This window comes from Hyperolius riggenbachi, chromosome 9 (genome assembly GCF_040937935.1).
Source record: "Hyperolius riggenbachi isolate aHypRig1 chromosome 9, aHypRig1.pri, whole genome shotgun sequence".
NCBI classification, from domain to species: Eukaryota; Metazoa; Chordata; class Amphibia; order Anura; family Hyperoliidae; genus Hyperolius; species Hyperolius riggenbachi.
In genome coordinates, this window is record NC_090654.1 from 250045878 (window position 1) to 250064478 (window position 18601).

The following is an 18601-nucleotide window of genomic DNA, read 5'->3' on the forward strand; positions in this document are numbered from 1 at the left end:
TTTAGTTTGTCCTAAAGAACATTCGAAGTGCAACCGACCAGTTACTGTTAAAGACCTAGAAAACCGAACAGCTTAGGTTAATTTCCTGCATGCTCTGACGGTGGCTGCAAGCATTTGCAACCTACATTTGTGAGTATATATATATATCCTTAGCAATTCGCTTTTCTGAATCCTAGACAATTCTGCACCATTGGGCTCCTGGTCTCATTGTCTTTTAGATGAGCCTTGGGTTATTACAATCACAGGAACCATCTACATAAGCTATCTATAAACAATAGGGTAATGTGCCCCCCTTAATCTTGCCTACAAGTAATTGACACTCTTTACCTGTAAAACGTTTGTGATGAACAGAAATTGATCATTTATTCTGTTTTTTTTTTTTTTTATATTTATTTCTCTGTAGAATCAAGCTTCTTGCTGGGGAATGCACAAATTGTGGACTGGCCTGTAGTCTATAGTAATGACGGATTCTGTAAGCTGTCTGGATACCACCGAGCTGACATCATGCAGAAGAGTAGCACATGCAGGTTAGTGTCCTCCTGCTGAATCCCTACTCATACTATAAGCTTTGTTGGCTTGATTCACTGTCAAAGGTACCTAAACCGAAATGTCATCAGATATTTTCTATGTTGTTCTGGATATTGTGGGGATAAAGGTCAGGAAATGTACTTGGTTATCCTTCTCCGATGGACATCAGCTGATACCGGATTAGTGTGCTTTCTGGTTGACTTCAGGGGCGTAACAATAGACTCTGCAAGCGATGCAGCCACAGGGGGGCCCAGAAACCGCAGGGGGCCCCGTGGGGGAGAATACGTTTTTTACCTGTCCTGAGAGACTGACAACTATGGGCATGGAGGGAACAAACTTTCTGCTTTCTGCACAACTGTTCTAATGACTGCATCTGCTCAGCCACTGATAAGGAATCATACAAAGATTTCAAAGTTCTGCAGACAAAGACTTGTAGACAGTGCCTATTCGGTGTTCAGCGGGGTTTTGTGTACAGCACCCTGCCCCCAGCCCCTCCATCCCCTTTCCAAGTACTGTGTACTGCAGTGATATTGGAGGAATTTGCAGAGCCAGCTCTGCTCCATCAGAGATGGACAAAGTGAATGTAATAAGCTGAGGCTGGGAGCACACTCCTCTATTGGTTTTCTGTATGTACTTTCTGCACACCATAGCCTCGATTCACTAAAGTGTGATAACTGCTATCACAGTTGTCACACTTTAGTGAATCGAGCCCCATGTGTGTCTGTAAGTGTGAAAGCATGCACGTTTTATCACAGAAGCTAATGTAAGTGAAAAAGAAAATGTGTGCAGTGCTTCACTGCTGTCTGTTTTTATCTGCATGGGGGAAACCCATTCAGGTGTGCACCAGCCAATAATAATATTGGTTATCAGTTTTCCTGTGCTGAAAGCAAGGGGAGGGGGAGGTTCAGGGGGGCCCATCCAAAGTTTTTTGCAGGGGGGCCCAGTGATTTCTAGTTATGACCCTGGTTGACGTAATGGTAAAAACAGACCTAGCTAATACAGTACTATACCCCTCTCTAAGCAAAGTCCTTGTTATCCAGAACTCAGGCAACCGGAAGTCTCAACTTACTGGCATGCCTGGGGGATTACGGGACTGAGCTCCTGGGGTTTGTTTGTTTTTTTTTTCAGTGCAGGAAATACTCAGCAATTATCCAGGCACTGTCTTCAATGCATCCTGCACCTCCCAGCAGCTTTCCGTCATCCATGCACGGCTCCTGGAAAGTCAGGTGTACACTGAGGGTGCCATAGAGCCGCTGAGAGGTGCATAGAAGACTAAATATATTCTCTGCTGCTTGGGGGGGGGGGGGGGGGGGGGAGGTAGTGATAGTGCTTCTAATGCTGGTCCAGGCAACCAGGATTGGGGAAACCACACCCCAATTGTGCTGGCTGTCCCAACTTTCACTTCTCTCTTACTTGTCGTAGGTAGCTACATGTGTCCCTTAGCATTAGGTAGCCAGAAGTACCCTCAGTATTAAAGCGGAATATAACCCTGCATTTCAACTTTGCTCTAAAACATTATTTACAGCATATTATATGCAAAAAGCATTTTTTTTTTACTAGACCAGCATTGGAAGGGTTAAACACAGAGGTTTTAAGTTCCGTGCAGACGTTCAGATAGTTACATTCTATTTAGTTATATGTATATATTTAGAAATGTTACACACTCTTTGGCTGTCCTCCAACTCCTTCTCAGTGAGAGAGATGAGTCACGTTCAACACTTAGATACATTTATGTAAACAAAATGTATCTAACTCAAGTTCGGATGCGTCTGCAGAAATCTCCAGGGACTTTAAAGCCCTGTGTAACCCTTCCAATGCTGGTCTAGTAAAAAAAAAAATGCTGGTTGCATATAATATACTGTAAATAATGTTTTAGAGCAAAGTTGAAATGCAGGGTTATATTCCGCTTTAAGTAGCTAGGGACTTTCTATAGGGAAGGAGGAAGGGAGTCACAAGCCAAGGGGAATGAACCATCTTTCTATCACCAGGCACCTCTAGCCACGAGCCTACAGTGCCTTACGGTAAATCCGGCCCTGCCCTCGGGCATCAATACTCATGGATGTGCTCACCCGTTTAGACATAGCATATCTGTCAAGAATGTATAATTAGGGAAAACTGTTTCTATTCCTGTCACTCTTGAAATTTCTTAATAGAAATTTTAGCAACATTAATCAGGTAATCAGGTGATCAACCTGCCTTATTAAATCTATCTTGGATTTAAATTGGACATTTGGGATGCCAGGCTTGAACCAGATGCTACAGGAATATCTTTATTAGCAACTCGAAAAAGGCTTTGTAATATGTTCGTGGTTGTTTCTAAACCTGCCACTTATGAAATGTCTCTAGAACTTGGGCCAGAGAGATTTAGCTGTTCTACTGAGCCAAAAGTTGTATGACTAAGATTCTAGATCCCCACAACCTGGGGAAGAATCATGGAAGCTTTATGTGAGCCTAATTCACCTTATTGAAATTGAAGAAGTTTTTGGTAAAGAAGATCACCCATGGTGTGACAGTGGACTGATCCATCCAGCTGACAAACCATCCACCACTTTCAAATTGGGAATCAGTTGGAGAGTAGCAAACTATTAACCAGCTTTCACTACTCAATTTAAAAATTGAGTGATCAAATATTCTGCCAAATTATTACTATTTAGTATTTATATAGAGCCAACACCCTCCTTAGCGCTATACAGAGTATATTGTCACTAACTGTTCCTTTAAAGGGGCTCACCATCTAATTCCCACCATAACCATATGTCTATGTATGTATCATTTATTTATTGTATTTATAAAGCGCCAACATATTACGCAGCACTGATCATGTATTGTATGTATCATAGTCTAGGGCCAATTTAGGGGGAAGCCAATTAATTTATCTGTATGTTTTTGGGATGTGGGAGGAAACTGGAGGACCCAGCGGTGCAAGGCGAGAGTGCTAACCACTGTACCATCATGCTGCCCGTAAATTCTAACCACTCAGTTCAGTACAAAAAACTCAAAACGCCAGAGCTGCAGACACTAGGGCGCGCTCTGTAGGCAGTAGCAGTGTTAGGGAGTATTGCCTAAGGTCTCTTTACTGAATAGGTGCTGGCTTACTGAACAGGAAGTGCTGAGATTTATCACTTCTTCCCCATATGTTGTTAATTTTAAAGAGAGCCCGATGTGGGGTTATAAAATAAAAAAACTATGCTACCAGGAAACGAGTTGGCTGGGCGGATTAGGTAGACGCCACCCCCGCCGCTCCGTTGTCTTTTCTTTCACTTTTTTGACCTCTGAGGTCACAATGCTGGAAGGAGAGAGAGATTCTCTCCCAGCATTCAGGGGGCGTGGCCAGGGAGAGACTGCTGCCCAATGACAGCTGTGGAAAGCCTGGAAGAACGCCCCCATTGGGCATTTTGAGCAGGCAATACCTCTCTCCTCCAGTGCCCTCTACAATAGCGACAATCATTGCCGCTAATTTGGGGGGCTATAGCACAGCAGTGGTGGTGGGGGGGGGGGGCAGAGAGCCGCGTGGAGGGGGGGCTCAGATGCATGTCGTGAGGCAGGGTACATGCCTCTGTGTTCCATCTGCCCTCCTGCTGCACCGCCTTGTGTTCTCTTTAAGGTTTGCATTTACTTAGCCGATATGTTTTGATTTGACCTCATTGATCACTTGTTGTACCCATAGGTATGTTATATTTAATATTCTTGTGGACTTTTGGGAAAAATGTCAGAAACACATAGACAAAAAAAATAATCACATAGCTGGAGGAAGGAAGAGCCTTAAGGATTATGGATGTCAGTGGCTGGATAGTGTACTGGTTAAGGGCACCACCTTTCCTCTTCAGTAAGCCAGTGTGTATTAAGTAAGGAGTTCTTGGGCAAGGCTCCATAACACTGCAGGTTGAGCACGCCTACTGAGCATGCCTATAGTGGCTAGCTATGGCTCTCAAGCACTTAGAGCCCAACAGGCGAAAAGCACTATACAACTGTTGCTGACATTACGAAACAATCGCTATAACACCAGCTAAAGCTACTGCATCACTTCTCTGGGTATACCATGTTCAGGTCTAGTCAGAGCTGAGACAAGGTCCTCCAGCATCGAAGGCTGAGACATCAAAGTGCCCCCCTCCATTCCTCCCACCCCATCCGTCACACACTGATTGCTATTAGACTAAGAGGCACCCCAGGGCCCCCAAAACCCTAATCTCTAGTTATGTGGCTTGCAGTCACTGCCATGTATCCCCTTTTTGTATTTCTCTCTGCTACAAACACGATAGGGCAGTGATCTGCAAACTTGGCTCTCCAGCTGTTAAGAAACTACAAGTCCCACAATGCATTGTGGGAGTCTGACAGCCACAGTCATGATTCATAATGACAAATGCATTGTGGGACTTGTAGTTCCTTAACAGCTGAAGAGCCAAGTTTACAGATCACTGCAATAGGGCAATGATAGCTGAGTGAGTTGTGTGCCCCCTCCTACACTGCGCCCTGAGGCTGAAGCCTCTCTCGCCTCTGCCCTGGGTCTAGTGGCAGGATAGTGTAATGGTTAAGGGCTCTGCCTCTGACACAAATAACCAGTGTTTGAATCTTGGCTCTTCCTGTTCAGTAAGCCAGCACCAATTCAGTAAGGAGACCTTGGGTAAGACTTTCTAACACTGCTACTGTCTATAGAGAGTGGGCCCTTTTGGCTGCATCTCTGACGCTTTGAGTCCACCAGGAGAAAAGCACGACATAAATGTTCTGTGTCTTGCCTGGGATATATGAGACACTATACAAAAAAAGTTATGCATTTTATTTTGTATTTTTTAATGAGGTTTGTGAATAGAACTCTAGCAGGGTGTCTTGATTTGACAAAATGCCAATCATACTTACACACCAATAAAAGCCTTCTCTACATTACTGCCAGCCTGGCACAATTTCTGCTTCACTCGCCGGTCTTAAGTCTCTCTGACAGGAAGGTTACGGAGGGGGAAAGTTCTCATCTCGGGTCTGTCTGCGGAGCGTCCTTAGTAATGCTAAAGACTCTTCCTCCGACTGCGATGTTCATTTCACTCACAGAGGGACAAAAAAACAATTGTAAGCCCATCTTTTCCCTAAATTTGATTTCCGAGCTCTAAATTGCTTTCTATGTTTTCCGTGGAGATTCTCATCAACCAATTATTTAAGCTCATGCATGGTGCTCTGTACCCTGTTCTCTCTCTTTGTGTGTTTATTGTTGTACAATACGGATAACTTGTTTATAAGTGAGGGGGGCAATCAATAGGCGGGGGTTTAATATGTCTTTCCGCGCTGCAGTGCAGCTCCTCTGAGCATCGCGTTTGATTTGGTTAGATGGTGGATCTATGCCGATGGAAAGTGAATCAGTTTCTCATGGCTTATGACGGTATATAGCGGAATGTACTGCATACCCCTCATGCATGTGACCTCTATAAATAAATGCGGAAAATATATGAAGTGCGTTTTACACACTCAAGAGAACGATCCCGTTTCGTAGATAAATCTACTTAATGAGGAACGCTCCTGGGTAAACACAGAGATTATTTGTGCATTGAATTTTTTTTACCAGGTTTCTTTTTCCCTCTTTCTCTCTTGATAACAGAGACAGATTGCCCAGCGAGCTCATGGTGAACCACAACTCCTAGGAGAGTGTAAGGGGCTGAAAGAGACCAAAAAGCCTCCTTACTACAAACACTATGCAAAACAGAAATTTGCCTTTTTAAAACAGAAGGTATTAGTGATTATTCCGGTTGGGGTGAGCATATGAGATCTCCCACGATGCATCACTGCTGAATATGCAAATTGTCCCTTTGTTGTCCCGGAAAGCTAAACACACCTGTGCAGAACCGCTGGAATGCAATGGTGTGTCAGCTTGTTTATTGTACAGAGCCATACTAATCCAGCATGCATACAGACTGTTTCGGATTGGTTGATCGTCATCAGTGCTTGGCATGGATTAAAGGACAACTGAAGAGAGAGGTATATGGAGGCTGCCATGTTTATTTCCTTTTAAGCAATACCAGTTGCCTGGCAGCCCTGCTGATCCTCTGCCTCTAATACTATTAACCATAGCCCTTGAACAAGCATGCAGCAGATCAGGTGTCTCAGACTTTAAAGTCAGATCTGACAGGACTAGCTGCATACTTGTTTCTGGTGTTATTCAGATACTACTGCAGAGAAATAGACCAGCAGGGCTGCCAGGCAACTGGTATTGATTAAAAGGAAATAAATATGGCATCCTCCGTATACCTCTTACTTCAGTTTCCTTTAAAGTGGCTCTGTGGCGTAGGACTTGAAACACCCAGAGTTCCAAACTACTCAGCAAGCTCATGGTGAACCACATCTCCCAGGAGCGTGTTAGGGGCTACAAACGACCAAAAAGCCTTCTTATCAACCAGTCTGTATGCATGTTGGACTAGTGTGGCGCTGTTTAGTTGATGTACCTTCTTATTTATGTGTATTGCTCCACATGCACAGATATAAGTGCCTTCACACTGTCTCCGTTGCATTGCAGGATAATTCTGCATGTCATCTCACTGCCCCAGGGGCATAACTAGACTTAATAGGACCCCCCTGCAAAAATGATAGCATGGGGCCCACTTGGTCCCCGAACCCGATGAGGGTCATGTGATTGGGAACCGGTGAATGGCAGCAGAGAGTGCTCTACTGTGAAGCAGCTTCTGGAAGCAGGAAAAAATGACAGACACTCCTGCTACTCGTTGCTCTGCATGGAGAGAGGAGGTGGCACGGACTTTTTTTGAGTGAATGGGGAGGTTTCTTTGCTAATTGGCTGCATTTGCGGTTGGGGTGGAGAGGGAGAAGGAGGAGCCCCCAGAGCCTCAGGGTCCCCCTGCGATGGCAGGGGTCACAGGGGTAATTATTAAGCCACTGCACTGCCCATACAGTTCTATGAGCTGTTCAGATCTCCGCGTTATTCTAACTCACTGCATGCAGGTGTTGTATTAAAGTGTATATTATAATGCACACAGTGTCCATTGCAGTTCACACACATTATAACGCGTGCGTTTTACAGTGCACATATTGTGCATCCAGCCTTTTATACTTTGCATTGTAATATGGTGCCATGCAAAGGTATATAAACAATTCACCCCCCATCACAATGCAATGTATTTCATAGTAAATGCAGAGCATGATGTGCATTGCTAGAATTGCACATGCTGACATGCACATTGTCAGTTTAGCACCCCAGTGTGAAACGAGCCTTAAAGCGGACCGGTACTCAGAACTTCCTCTCTGCTCTAAGAGATAAGCAACAACATAATAACCTTTAAGAAAAAAATGTCCTTGTTACAGCCTATACACTACAGCTCCTACAGAGATCCTGCTGTGGTTCCTTCCTGGTTTGCTGGGAGCACAGAAGGGGTTTAACCTCCCGTTTTTACATATCAGCACAGAATTTGGCAGCGTTGACGGAGAGCTGACAGCTCAAATTACACTGGCTCATTACTTGCTGAGAAGGGAGAATTAGACAGGTTTTTCTCTATAAACACACACAGGGTGGATTTCTCTTTGTTATCAGAATCAGTTTCATTTCGCCAAAGCATGACTGGGTCATGCCCGGAATTGGGTTTGACACAAATACATTGGTCCCGAGAGATACATAGACAAGAGGCAGGAAAGAGCATCAGAAATACAACAAGAACATGACAGTAATGCAACGTACTCAAATATGCATACTCAAATATACATTCAGCAGCAGTATGCACCTTCCAAAGCACTGCTGAAATCTACCAAGGGGGCTGGAAAGAGTCTAATCAGTTAAGATATGTTGACTGGTTTCTCAAAAGCGTATTATTTTGCAGTCTGCTACTTTGCAGGTGGTAGAGAGCTCATGGAGGGTGGGAGAATATGAAGAGAGTTTAGGAGGGTAACGGCCGAAGGGAAAAAGAGTTCTTGTCTTGTGGTCTTGGTGGGGATGGCCCAAAGTCTCCGGCTAATGGGAGTGGGGTGAAAAAGCAGTGGCCTGGGTGGGAGGGGTCGCTTGCGATCCTCAGTGCCCTGGCACGCAGTCTTCTGTTATACAGGAGGTCAAGTGGAGGCAGAGGTCTCCCAATGATCCTCTCTGCCAACCTGATGATCCTCTGTAGTTTGTGCCTGTCGCTGGCTCCCGCATACCAGACCAAGATGGAGGAACAGAGGATCGATTCAATGGTGGCGGAGTAGAAGCATGTTAGAATCTCCTGCACCATGCCGAACTTCCTCAGTTGGCGGAGGAAGAGGAGTCTCTGCTGGGCTTTCCGCTGGGTTGCAGTGATGTTGGCCCTCCAACTGAGATCGCTGGAGATGGTAGTGCCCAGAAGGCGAGCGCAGGGCACTCTGGCCACCCGATGTAGATGGGAGGCGGGGTGAGAGCAGACTTCCTGAAGTCAATTATTAGCTCAACGGTTTTGGCTGTGTTGAGCACCAGACTGTTCTCCTTGCACCAGTGGCATAGTCTCTCCACCTGTTGCTGGTACTCCTGGATGTTGTCCTTGGTGACGAGGCCGATAATGGTGGTGTCATCAGCAAATTTTATGCCCTTGACAGTCCGTTGTGGATCTACAGTTATTTGTGTAGAGGGAGAACAGCAGCGGGGACAGGACACAGCCCTAGGGTGCCCTGTGTTAGTTGTCATTTCCCGCGAGAAAGCCTAACGACTTGGGATCTGTTAGTGAGAAAATCCATGATCCATACGTGTAGGGTGAAGTGGACCCCAAGTGTTGCCAGAACAGCCTGGAGGATGCGTGGGCATATAGTGTTAAATGCTGAGCTAAAATCTAGTAGCAATACTCTGGCATATGTGTCTGGTCTGTCAAGATGGCTGTTGATGAATTCCAGGCAAATGTTTAGAGCATCGTCAGTGGACCTATTTGCCATGTTGGCGAACTGGTGTGGGTCCAATAGGGGCAAGGTGGAGAGCTTGAGGATGGATAAAACCACTCTCTCTAGGGACTTCATGATTACAGACGTCAGGGCTACAGGCCTGAAGTTGTTTAGGTCAGAGACACCTTGTTTCTTGGGAACAGGTATAATGGTGGACCTCTTGAAACATGCAGGAACTCTCCCCTCCGTCAGTGACTTGCTGAAGATGGCAGAGAGGATGGGAGCAAGTTGCCACGAACAGGTTTTGAGGCAGGCTGGGGACACGCCGTCGGGGCCCGAGCCTTTCCTGGCATTTAACGTGGACAGGAGGCGCAGAACATCTGCCTCACCCCCCTCCAGTGAGCCCTCACTTGGGTCGCTATTCTCGGGCGCTGGAGTAAAAATGGGAGGTGGTAGGTGCCCCTCAGGCACAGCCTGACTCTCGAACCTGCAGTAGAATTTGCTTAGTCCTTCAGCTAACTCAGAGCTGGATGATGCATGTTGTGGGGGAGGCTTGTAGTTTGTGGCAGTCTTAAGCCCTTGCCATACGGCACGTGATTCATTCGAATGTTCCTGAAGTCCTCCTGGTTGCCCACCTTGTGTGCAGCCTCCTTGCGCTTTCCTTGTGTGCTGTGCTAGTGTGCTGTGCAATAGTTCAGGTCTGCTTTGAACAGAAACTTGAGAACACCCTATGAATAAAGAGAACACACAGTGTTGCCCATAGTAACTTCATAGTCTGCAGTCCTTTAACTTCCTGAAAGCAGTAAACTTTGGCACAGTTTATCAGCTTAGCATGGCAGAAGCATACCAAGGATATCCAGCTAAGAAAATTGCTGACTATTAAACCACCCCTCTTACCTTGACCTTTGATGCAGGAACTGCACAGGTGACTCTTGTAATTGTATTAGTATAGCATTTTGCTGTGTATGCTGTGGAGGAGGAGGGTAGGTATAAACACAGTGCTGGATTCTTTCAATGATGAAATATTTCTAGTTTCAGTCTGCCTTAAAGTGGTATAAAACAAACGTTCGATAAAAATGTAATTTCGTAATTTGTATTACCCATACCTTTGCCACATTTGCTTTTGTGCACAAGTAATTGTTTCTGTCTACAAATTATAAATTTCCAAAGTACAGTTCATCTGCTCTGAAAGCTGCCATTCCATTTTAATGCACAGCTGCTGTATTTATATATTGAAATCTATCTAGTGCTCACTTCTCAGCTCTTTCTGCTACTCAGCTCAGTACAGCTTAGTTTCGGCAGTTTCTAATGTTTGCTAAATGTATCTGAGGAAAGAATGTAAACAAAAGATAATGCTATCACCTCTTCAGATGCAGCCAGAAGCAAGGAGCTTTCCACTAAAGAACAACGTTTTATGTTTAACTGTTTGAATGCTGTTCTGCTTTAAAAAAAATGTGGTAGTAGATTTTATGCTCTAAATCAGCTTTTCTCAACCATTTTACCCTTAAGGAAACCCTGCAAATAACTTTTGGATCTCAAGGAACCCCTGCATTTATTTTGCAAGGGGCATGGTCTTCATTTCACTACCCCCTATTACACTGCCACTCATTATACGGTCTCCTTATACTAGTGGTTTTTATTAATGTGCTCATTATTCTGAACCAGAATTTAGTGCTTCTTTTTGCTGTACCCCCATATTATAATGTGCTCTATTTTACTTACCCCACAATGGGGGGAAATGCAGAGGAACCCCTGCAGAGTACTCCAGGGAACCCTGGTTGAGAAAGCCAGCTCTAAATAATGTTTTAGAACAAAGAGAAAATGCTGAGTTTCATACCACTTTAAAAACATGATGTAGAGCTTGAGGAAGGTCTATTTAACCTCTTGAGGACTACAGGCTTACACCCCCCCAGTTTTGCTACTTGGGCAGCACGGTGGCGTAGTGGTTAGTGCTCTTGCCTTGCAGCGCCGGGTTCCTGGTTCAAATCCCAGCTAGGTCAACATCTGCAAGAAGTTTGTATGTTCTCCCTGTGTCTGTGTGGGTTTCCTCCGGGCACTCTGGTTTCCTCCCATATCCCATTAAAAGGTATTATTTTTTACAAAACTTTTTTTTTTCTACCTATATAATTTGTTTGGATAACACGGTACAGAAACGTTTTTGCTACTATCTCTTATATCCCAAAAACATACAGATAGGTTAATTGGCTCCCCCCTAAATTGCCCCTAGACTGCAACACATACACTACACATTATAGACATAGGACTATGGTAGGGATTAGATTGTGAGCTTCTCTGAGGGACAGTTAGCGACAAGACTATATACCCTGTACAGCGCTGAGGAAGATGTTGGCTCTATATAAATACTAAATAATAATAAATAACAATAATAATAATACTCGGCCATACAACTTAGCAGCCAAATGAATCCTGCTTCCTTTTCTGCCCACCAACAGACCTTTCTGTTGGTGGGATCTGATTGCTGCTGTGATTTTTCTTTTTAATAATTTTATTGGTTTTTCTTTTATTACAAATGTCTATTTTTTCAATAATAAACCAGAACATACTGCTCAAAGCTGAACAGTGTGTGTTGTACAGTGATTGTTGCAAAAGTGCTCCCTGAGTCAATCCGCGAGGATCATCTCAGGTCAAGACACCTTTGTGTATGTAGCTTAAAGTGCACCTTAACTGACACATGACATGGGGGCCGTGTGCAAAAATTGCACGGCTATTTTACCGATCCTTATGTACAGTGCATAACGCATGTTGCACAATTAACCCTCCTGGCGGTTTGTCAAAATCCGCCAGGGGGCAGCAAATGCGTTTTAAAAAAAAAAAAATTTTCTTCATGTAGCGAGACGAGGTCTCGCTACATGATAGCCGCTGCTCGGCGGCATCCCCCCAGCCCCTCCGATCGCCGCCATCGATCGGAGATCAAGAGATCCCGTTCAAAGAACGGGATCTCCTGGAGGGCTTCCCCCGTCGCCATGGCGACGGGGCGGGATGACGTCACCGACGTCATCGACGTCAAAGGGGACTCTGATCCACCCCACAGCTCTGCCTGGCACTGATTGGCCAGGCAGCGCACGGGGTCTGGGGGGGGGGGGGGGCGGCTGCGGCGACGCGTATAGCGGCGGATCGGCGGGTAGCGGCGGCGATCTGGCACTGCACGCAGCTAGCAAAGTGCTAGCTGCGTGCAGCAAAAAAAAAATTATGCAAATCGGCCCAGCGGGGCCTGAGCGGTGCCTCCCGGCGGCATAGCCCGTGCTCAGCACGGGCTTACCGCCAGGGAGGTTAAAGCAACTCATGTTACCTTGGTAATGCACCTAATAAAGTACACAAAAAAAGACTGGTTTGCCTGGCACTCAGTGGTTGGAGGGAGATAGCATCTGCTGCACCTTTAAATGAAAAACTCCGTCCTGTTCCACTTCTCTGCTCTTTATATGTGGAGAAGCGTGCATCCGGGCTAAGTTAAATGACAACCAAATTCACAGTACATGCAAGACCGTCCGTGCACAGCTTCTTTAAATCACATTTATTTTCTCATGCGTTTTCTTCAGCAGGCATGTAAATACATTCACAGCTATGCAGTATAGGTAAAGTGGATCGATCTGACCTGTTCCAGGATCTGGATCAAGGGCGGGTGCGGGAGTGTGACCAGGGGATGAGAGGACGGCGCAACAGCCGTTTCGCGCCGGTGTAGCGCTTGTTCACGTGCGTGTGTCCTGGGCAATGGTGGCGTGTCATTGGCTCGCCATTGGCCCCCTAGTGCTGGACAGTGAGTGAGGTGAGAGGTGAAGGGGGGGGGGGGAGACTGGCTGTATGACGGCACTACAGTAATGAAAGGGCTATGTGATACATTTGTGAGGAAGGAATCGCCGGGACATGGCGAGACAACTTAAATGTGCTCATTATTATACACAAGTGCCTCGTGAAAGGTGCCCCGGATTATGTAGGGGGTGAGGCTGGACTGGACATAGACAGCCCCATAATGAAGTACGAGAGTGGGTGGTTGCTTTGAAGACTCAATGCAGAGGTTTATCCTCAGACTTTTTCTTCTTTTCTTTTCTTCCCCCCAACCTTGCAGTGATTTTAATTAGGGGTAGGAGGTGTTGGTATTTTTTATATATAAAAAAACAGTTAGTTCAAATAAAGATAGGTCTTTTTTAAGAATATAGGGAATCGGGAGGATAGCTATGACAATAGGTACATCCAAAGTAATGTGGGTCTTTTTAAATGGGTATGATGCATTCACACATCTTAGAATGTCACATAAATGAATTAATATGTTTTTATAACCTTTTGGCATGTTAGGCAAAACGAGTGAGTATTTTAAGCACCTTTCACGAGGCACTTGTGTATAATAATGAGCACATTTAAGTTGTCTCGCCATGTCTCGGCGATTCCTTCCTCACAAATGTATCACATAGCGAAAGCACTTTCATTACTGTAGTGCCGTCATACAGCCAGTCCTCCCCCCCCCCTTCACCTCTCACCTCACTCACTGTCCAGCACTAGGGGGCCAATGGCGAGCGTGGTGGGCGGGGCTTCTTGGTAACATCTCGGAAGCCCTGACACGCTGCCATTGCCCAGGACACACGCACGTGAACAAGCGCCACACCGGCGCGAAACGGCTGTTGCGCCGTCCTCTCATCCCCTGGTCACACTCCCGCACCTGCCCTTGATCCAGATCCTGGAACAGGTCAGATCGATCCACTTTACCTATACTGCATAGCTGTGAATGTATTTACATGCCTGCTGAAGAAAACGCATGAGAAAATAAATGTGATTTAAAGAAGCTGTGCACGGACTGTCTTGCATGTACTGTGTAATGCACCTAATGCTACCAATGCGCACATGAAATGACTTGCAAGTAGCCTACAACATGCATTGCTAGCAATGTGTGGATTACCAAGGTTACATAGGTTTTGCTATTTGCGCAATGAGCTTGTGTTGATTGCCATGTGTAGCTCACACACAGCAACTTTAGCAAAATGTAGCAAATCCACGTGGACACCTAAAGTAAAAGTAAAGTGGCTAAAAAAAAGTCAGACACTTTCCTTTGGACAAGGAAGGTTCTGGATCCTATAGAGCCTTCCCTGTCTTCACTTGCTCCCCTTGTTCCAGCATTGTCACCCCTGTTGTCACTAGAGATGGCCCAAATGGTCAGCCGGCCAGCAGTATTCTGTGAACATCCACTGTTCGCATTTGCGGGAAAAAGCGAACATCTGGCCTGTTCGATTTGCCCCCTATACATTATCATTGAGCTTATCTTTGACCCCTTACCTCACAGTCAGCAGACACGTGGCAGCCAATCAGCTAGCACCCGATCCTGGACCCCCCCCATCCCCTATCAAAAAGCAGTTGCGGTGGCCATATTGGATTCATTCTCTGCTGGCTGCTGACTGTTAGTGAGAGCAGGGTCAGACTTGCTGCACATAATTAGGGAAAGCATTAGCTAGGCCTGTGTTCTTGTTCCTCACTTGCTGTGAAAGCACCCCAGACAGCCCTTTTGAGGGCTAGCACATCGGTCTCCTGTGTTTTTTTGTGTGTGACACTCCACAGCCCACTGATACTGCTGTTGCCTCATTAAGTTGCAGGCACAGAACCACTCCAGTGCATTATTATTTCACTGTATTCTGATAGTACTATTGCTTTTTCTGTGTGTGACACTCCACAGCCCACTGACACCCAGAGCTGTGTGCACACTACTGCTGTTGCTACATTAAGTTATAGGCACACTCCAGTGCATTATTATTTCACTGTATTCTAATAGTACTATTGTATTTTTCTGTTTGTGACACCCTACAGTCCACTGACACCCAGAGCTGTGCATAACGTTATTTCTGCCCTTTAGGGATTAAAACACGACTTTGCATCAACTCCGTAATTTTTGGTGGGACTTTTGGCATGGATCCCCCTCTGGCATGCCCCAGTCCAGGTGTTAGACCCTTTGAAACAAGTTTTCCATCACTTTTGTTGCCAGAAACAGTGTTTGTAGGCTTTAACCACTTGCCGACCAGTGGATTTCGGTCTGATCTGTGCTGCGTAGGCTCTACAGCCCGCAGCACAGATCAGGTTTTAGCCAGGGCGATCAGACTTACCCCCTTTTTTCCCCACTAGGGGGATGTCCTGCTGGGGGGGTCTGATCGCCGCCGGCTCTCTGCGCTTTGCGGGGGGCTCTTCAAAGCCCCCCTCCGCAGCGTTTTCGGCGCTCTGTCCCCCTCCCTCCCTCTCCCTCCCTCTCTGAGCTGCGCAGGACGGATTTCCGTCCTGCGCATTGTAGGATAGGCTTCAGCCTATCAAATGACGGCAATCCCCGGCCAATCAGAGGCCGGGGATCACCGATCTGCCTTACGACGCTGCTGCGTAGCAGCGCCGTATGATGTAAACAGCGGGGATTTCTTCCCCGCGTGTTTACATTTTGCCGGCGTGCCGCGATCGGCGGCTCTCCTGCTGTTCACGGAGACAGCCTCCGTGAACGGACATGGAAAGGCCGCTCGAACGAGCGGCCGTTTCCATGGAAACCCGCAGACGACCAGTTTACGCCAAATAGCTGGTCGTCAAGAGGTTAAAATTTGCCTGCCCATTGAAATCTATGGCGATTCTCCAGATTCACCTGTTTGCAAACATTTTCACAGAAAATTCTATGTTCGCAACATCTCTAGTTGTCACTCCAAGTGGTCGATTACAAGTTTGTGAGCCCCTGGGAGGCTTCGGAAACACTCAGTGCTTCCGAAGACGGGCGGTTATGTACTGTACATGTGTGAGCACGCCCATACTGTAGAAGCATTCGGGAACATGAGTGCTCCTGAAAACTCCTAAGGTGTCAAATGTATACGGGGGTGATGGAGCTAGAACAAGGGGAACAGGAGAGGACAGGGATGGCACTATAGGATCTAGAGCCTTCCCTCTCCTTAGGTGTGTATCTGATTTTTTTTTTTGTCACTTTACAATTACTTTAAAGTACTTGTACTACTAACAACTTGTCTGGGGCTCTTTTAAAAAATTTTTTACATTGCAATGATTAAAAAACTGTGCTTTTATCTATGCAGAGTGGTAGTGGAGCAGTTCTTGAAAGGTGTGGGTCAACAAAATCCATGTACCCAAAAGACACAAAAGAAAAAAAAAAAAAAAAAAAAACACAGGCGACAATAGTGCCGAATGTTAAAACACCAAGATTATGTAAATAAAGAGTATTGCTCACACATTTCAGGTTGCAAGAGTTTTTGTAACCACCAATAAGGCTTACAGAGGATTTCCTGGCCTCATTTGGGTCTTTGGGTGTCCTCAGAAGGTTGATCTCCTGTTTTGTTTGGGGGAGGGGGGTGTAAGTCATGATAAAACAAGAATTACAATAAAAATAAAACCTCCCAACAGAGGTGTAGAGATAATATTAAAGGTTTGAGGTGCCCAAAATGTATAAAATAATTAAAATCAGTCTAGAAAGGAGAGGTATGTATGGTTGGCTATTGCTAACTCTCCTGAAGGTCTCAAAGTAGCGAAAAAGACTCAATATTTTTTAGAAAGTTTATTGCACACAGTAAGTTATAAACAACGTGTTTCACAGGTCTTCATGGGTTTTCCTTGGAGGCGCATGTGTCTGACTTCTCTGGCTATTTGCCACAATTTTGTGGTTGATATTTGACATGAGGAAATGGAAAAACCTACGAAAAAAGCTTTGTCGAGGACCTACTTTGTGCAATACACTTTTCAAAATACACTTTTTGTGTGCCCTTGCCACTGTGGTCAATCGGTCTCAAATTGGTTTGAGGAACATCAATCAGAGTTTGACCTGCTTCCATGGCCAGCTCATTGCCCTGACTTCAATCCTATTGAGCATCTGTGGAAAGATCAGTTCAAAGCTTGGAAATGCCACCATCCAAGCTGACCCAACTTGGAGCTGCCATTATGTCAGCATGTGCTGACACTCCTCAGTAACAGTATCAGCATCAGCATCTTGTTGGGTCCATGCCAAGAAGAATATCGGCTATGATCAGAGCTAAAGGTGAACCAACCTGTTATTAGATGGGTGTGTCTATCTTTTGGGCCACTCAGTCTGTGTGTGTGTATATCTAAGCGCAGGGCTTCATCGGGCGCCACAGGGCACCCGTTAAAATATGGTAACACAGCAGCAGAGGAATGTGTGCATCAAACACCAAGTTAAAACCTGATATATATGTGGCTTTGCAAATGTGGCCTAATTGGCTTAATCACAAGGCATTGCTCATGCAAATTTGCATTCGCTTTTGCATGCCATAATATGCAAGGTCTAAAACTAATTTACCGCAAAACGGTTGCCCCATTAAAATATGGGCATTGAGGGGAAATTTGGGATCCCGATAAGGTTGATACTGGTAAGGGTTTCTTAAAGGACTTACGAGGCCAAATTAGCAAAAAAAAGTTAATTACCTGCATTATCTGCGCAGTCCGCATAGCCGCGAGTGCGGCTGTGCAACTCTAGGGCCAACCCCCCCCCCCCCGATCCACGCTACTGTAGCATGGATCGGGGGTTGGCCCTAGAGCTGCGCAGCCGCACTCGCGGCTATGGGGACTGCGCAGCCGCGGCCAGATGAAGCGGCCATTTTAGGAGAGGCAGGAGAGCTTGACCCGGGCTGTGGGGTCGGGAGCCGGCCCGGGGGGCTAATGAACGGGGGGACCCGGCGGATCGGCACGAAGTCCTTTAAGAGTTAGTTGTGAGGAGAGGGGGGTCTTAAAGATAAACTCCGACCAAGAATTGAACTTTATCCCAATCAGTAGCTGATACCCCCTTTTACATGAGAAATCTATTCCTTTTCACAAACAGACCATTAGGGGGCGCTATATGACTGATATTGTGGTGAAACCCCTCCCACAAAGAAATTGTGAGTACGTACTCTTGGCAGTTTCCTGTCTGTGAACCTTGCTGCATTGTGGGAAATTGCTGTTTACAGCGGTTTCCAACTGCCCAAAAAACATGCAGCAGCTACATCACCTGCCAACAGTAAAAATGTCACCATGTAATAAATGTCAAAATGTAAATCAAGGATTTAAAAGATTTTACAATGGGCAAACACTGACTAAATCATTTATACATAATTATTGTAAAAATGAAGCACTTTTTTTTATTACATTATTTTCACTGGAGTTCCTCTTTAAGGGTGTGTGTGTGTGTGTGTGTGTGTGTGTGTGTGTAGAGGGGGCTTAAGGGTTAAATGTTGGGAAAGGGGAAGGGGGTTCTTAAAGGACATCCGAGGTGAAAGTAAACTGATGAGAAAAACAGTTGTATCTATCC

At 45.7% G+C, this 18601-nt stretch overlaps 1 protein-coding gene across 2 annotated transcripts in view; it reads left to right on the forward strand.

The window, feature by feature from the left end:
• KCNH5 (potassium voltage-gated channel subfamily H member 5) overlaps nt 1–18601 on the forward strand; it is a 484848-nt gene that overhangs the window by 74526 nt on the left and 391721 nt on the right. For both annotated transcript variants that reach the window (XM_068254273.1, XM_068254274.1), the window contains one exon: nt 404–527. In XM_068254273.1, the coding sequence (XP_068110374.1) occupies nt 404–527 (124 nt within the window). The remainder of the gene's footprint in view (nt 1–403; nt 528–18601) is intronic.